The following is a 4,602-nucleotide window of genomic DNA, read 5'->3' as shown; positions in this document are numbered from 1 at the left end:
ATAAATATACACAAATATATACATACATATATATATATATTACTTATAAATCTCCATTACTCTACGCTCAACTGACTATCATAGAATATCATGCACTTACTTACACGCTTATACGGAGCTTTATAGTTGCATGTGCAATGTATTTGTTTATCCTGGGAGCTGTAATTGTATGAGGAATGCTCATAGAGCTGAATCATGTTTACTTTGTAGCTCTATAAACAGCTATTAATCGCTGATCCTATATTACTAATATAAAAATTTTCCCATCCTATTCTATAAATATGTATATGAATATATACACGATTTTTGAAATTACTGTAAACACTTTGTATGGCTTAATATGGTCAAAGATGGTCAACTCAGCAACATCATGGTAAGAAAACTAAAAAGCAGTGCACTGTATTAAAGGGGCAAATAGAATAGGAAGTTTGAAGATCATATATACTTCTATTTATTAAAAATATAAGGGACAAGAAAAATAAATAATGATTCATTAAATTTACTTAATATAATGTGCCTCTTTTCTATGTTTATTTAATAACAAACTTTATAATTTATAATTTTATTAAAATTCGTTAAAATGTAAAACTTTTATAATCATAACATCCGATTGGCATACATAAATTGGCAAATTGTAAATGAAACCGCCCTACAGTGCGTTGCGGATAAACCCTCCACAGTTGACGGAACGACCAGCGAAGTGGTGGGACTCCCAAGCAGACAAATCCTTAATAGTTGGCTGCTACAAACACGGCTACGAGAATTACGACCAGATGAGGATCGATCCCGCGCTTTCTTTCATTACAAGCTGCCCTCCCCCTTCCCAGTCTCAGACCATACAAAATAAGTAAGTAATTATTCTCTTTACGTTGTTTTTTTATATCTATGTGCCACTGCTGTTTCATTCTAACATATATGGCTTGCATGCTGTTTAAATTTGCTTAAGATAATGCCTCTGCTAGAATTAGTGTAAATTTTCCTTTTCATTTTATTCATACTTTTATTCGTAATTTAACAATGGAAGAATTTTGTATTTTTACCTGTTTTAAAATATTACTTTCTACTAGCTTTTATTTACAGTGGAGAAGGATGATGCATATATACACCAAACAATATGCAAAAATCTTTAAGTGTTTTTTATAAGCAATCAATTATATTGTATATACTTAATAACTTATGTTTACAATGTAACTTTTTAGTACCTACAGCATTATAAAGTGATAAACGTGGAAATCTTTTTAGTTTTGATATTGTATACCTTTAAATTATATTTTGAAAATAACGATTATATTTATAATCGGTTAAGTATATGTATGTTTTCACGATTAAATACATACTAGAAAAATTTGTTTAGTGGAAATATAAAAATTAAGAAGATATGATTAAAATATGTGATGTAAATTAGATATTAACTTGGGGTATTTTAAAATTTCAGCAGCAGCAGCAGAGATGATACTAGTTTAGAAAATGACATCGAAGATGCTGAATCTCTTGGAATGATGAAAGATTCGAAAGATTCTGATAAATTTAATCGAGAAACACCTACTGATTCACCTGCTATACCTATTAAGGCAGATACACCTGGACCTGAACCTAGTAGTAGCCACGAAGGAACTGATGGCCTATTAGACGATGAAAAGACCTGGCCTTCCGTGGTTGACCTTAATACTCGTTTACGTCGAGTAATTTCTTCTTATCAGCGAAGTGTGAAGAAGGAAGATGTAAAAGTATTACAAAAATCTAAGTTAGGAATGGAAGGTGACACAACTGTGAATCATGCTACTTCAATGAATGAACCACCTTTAAATATGCAAGGTTGGGACTTGCAGCAACTTGCTATGTATCTTCTGGTAAGTTATCATATTTGAAGTATTATCTCATATAACAAAAAAATCTATAATCTAAAATGTAATAAATTTTTAATTATATGTAGAAAATGGAAAGAAGGGAAAAAATGGAAGCAATGGTAAAAGAAAGAGAACGAACTCGTATAGAAGAACAAAAGACAAAATGGTCACGTCGTGAAGAAAGTGAATTTTTACGAGTTGTATCAACGTACGGTGTTAATTATGATAGAAAGAAAGCTCAATACGATTGGACAAAATTTAAAAGTATAGCTAGATTTGACAAAAAAACAGACAATGATCTTACAGATTATTATATGTCCTTTAGAGCAATGTGTAAAAAAGCATGTAATGCTAAATTGAATGATGAAGATGGTAGGTTTATTATTACGCTCATACATAGCTAGGAAATCATAATATCACAAATATGAATATCTGTTACATTAAGGTTAAATATTAAATACTTTTAAGTATGAAAATATTGAACATGAAATACATATCTCAGATTTTTCAGATGTTCCTGTTGATCACCTCAGTCCAGCAAAAGCGAGACAAATATTAGATCGTGTAGATCTTCTAAGCAAAATCCGTGAGGAAATTTTGTCTCATCCTCATCTGGAAGAACGCCTTTCCTTATGTCAGCCATCAGGTGACACACCTGATTGGTGGCAACCGGGAAAACATGATAAAGAACTACTACTTGGAGCAGCCAAACATGGTTTAGGAAGAACTGACATAACTATTTTAAATGATCCTGATTTCTCATTTCATAAACTTTTGAATAAAACTCTGTATAGTAATATTCAAACAACTAAAGTTGCGGACAAAGCAGAAAAAGCAATTAAAATTGAAAACAGAGAGGATATACTGAAATTTGATAAAGATGAAATACTTGTAAAATTAGAAAAAGGTGAAGGTACTTTAAAAATAGAAAAAGTAGGTGCAAAGAAAGACAAAGATATAAATAATGCAGATAAGCGAACAGAGAATACAGATTTGGAAAAGAGTCAAGTAGAATTAACTATTATCAAAGCTGAAAATAAAACTGAAGAAAAACCTATTAGTAATGCATTAACTATTACAACTGTTGCAAGAAATACATCATCAGACAAGGAACATATTGCAAAAATAAAAACTGAAGAAAAAAATGAAATAATAATAGAATCAATAAAAAGTGAAGTTCCTCCTAAAGCTGATCAAGTTATAGGAACTAACAAAGTAGATGAAACAAAAACAAATAACGTAACAACGAATATTGAAGAAACGACACCCATAAAAACAGAAAAAGAAAGTCAGAATAAAGAAAAAGAAATACCGAAAGAGGTTGAAAAGGAAAATCAAGAAGAAAAACCGAAGGAGTTACAAAATCAAGAAGTAAATGAAAAAATTTCACCAGAACAAAACGAAACTACTGAAACAACAGAAAAACCTATAGAAAATAATCAAAATGTAACATCTGAAAATGATAAAACCAATATGAAAACGAATGCCTCAGTTGTTAAAGAGGAGATAGAAGTACAAGAAGGCAAAACGGTAGATATGTGCAAGGATAAAGGAAAGGTTTGCAAACTCGAAGATAAGTGTAATGTTCAAGCAGCAGAACTCAAAGCAATGTTTCCTGATTTGGAAGTTATTCAACCGTTGTCGCGGTTAACGCAAATTGATACATTTGTTCTTCGAGACAAAGCAGTAGATTATAATGAACCTACGGTTGTGCAACTTTTATCACACAATAGTAATAACACTATTAAATGGCCAAAGGTAAATGCAATTTCATTTATTTGCATAATATTTTTATGTATATTCTAACCTGATTCAGGAAATCATGGAACATATGTGATGTCTGTAGTGTTTTTAAGCTTGCAAATATGTACGACCGGTAGCGTGTGGAAAAGTTATATTTTTGGAGTTTCTGTATACTTAGTTGATGTACTAAAGCACATTCAAAAGAAGATTGGATAGTATGAATGCAAATCTAGAATGTTTCTATGAGAAAATTACACTTGTTAAATTTGGCTTGTGTAAGCAAGTCTATACAAAATACATATACATATTCATTTTGTTCATTTAAATATTTTTATCGTATTGGTATTGCATTTTTACGTGTTTCCTTTATTTTTTAGGAGCATGCAATTGAAGCTCGTTTAATGCACATCGTACATGCAATTGAACACAAAGAATGGCCTGTATCTGTAAACTTTAGTGCTGGTGATGAATCAGATGTTCCATCAAATGAGAAAGAATGTTCAGAAGTGATCACTATAACTACAGATCATGGAATATCACGCAATATAACATCTGGAAATAATATGTCACAATCTAAAAAACGCAAAAGACATATTGCTATTGATGTAGAAACCGAAAGAGGTAACATTAACATGAATTAAACTAATATATGATTCTACCATTCTAAACAATTATAACATGACATTCTTTTAAAAAAATTAGTTCATAAATATTGTTTTTTTTTTTTAATTTATAGCGAAACTGCATGCATTATTGAATAGTAGTAGCCATACAGTTACTCAATCACCTGCGACTTTAAATAAACCTGCTGTACTGTCTGGATCAAATACGTGGGAAATAAATGACGAATCACAATCCGAAGAATCAAGACGCTCGACACCGGTTCAACCACCTCCAGCGCATCAGCAAACACGAACACCAAATATACCCTTTGATTTGAAATACACAGTTCCTGGTAAATCAACTGTAATTCCTGGAACTTCAAGTACTTTAACTCCTATCGATTTATCTG

General features: G+C 31.1%; 1 protein-coding gene across 1 annotated transcript in view; it reads left to right on the top strand.

Moving 5' to 3' along the window:
- The window catches only part of LOC108570223 (chromodomain-helicase-DNA-binding protein 7-like), a 19,323-nt gene that overhangs the window by 11,186 nt on the left and 3,535 nt on the right, over positions 1 to 4,602 (top strand). Inside the window, 6 exon segments of the mRNA XM_017932041.1 lie at positions 623 to 847; positions 1,436 to 1,850; positions 1,934 to 2,219; positions 2,350 to 3,605; positions 3,968 to 4,211; positions 4,327 to 4,595. Coding sequence (XP_017787530.1) covers positions 623 to 847; positions 1,436 to 1,850; positions 1,934 to 2,219; positions 2,350 to 3,605; positions 3,968 to 4,211; positions 4,327 to 4,595 — 2,695 coding nt within the window.

This window comes from Habropoda laboriosa, unplaced genomic scaffold, assembly GCF_001263275.1.
Source record: "Habropoda laboriosa isolate 0110345459 unplaced genomic scaffold, ASM126327v1 scaffold81, whole genome shotgun sequence".
NCBI lineage: Eukaryota > Metazoa > Arthropoda > Insecta > Hymenoptera > Apidae > Habropoda > Habropoda laboriosa.
Note: the sequence above shows the minus strand (reverse complement) of the source record. Positions and strands in the feature narration are given on the sequence as shown.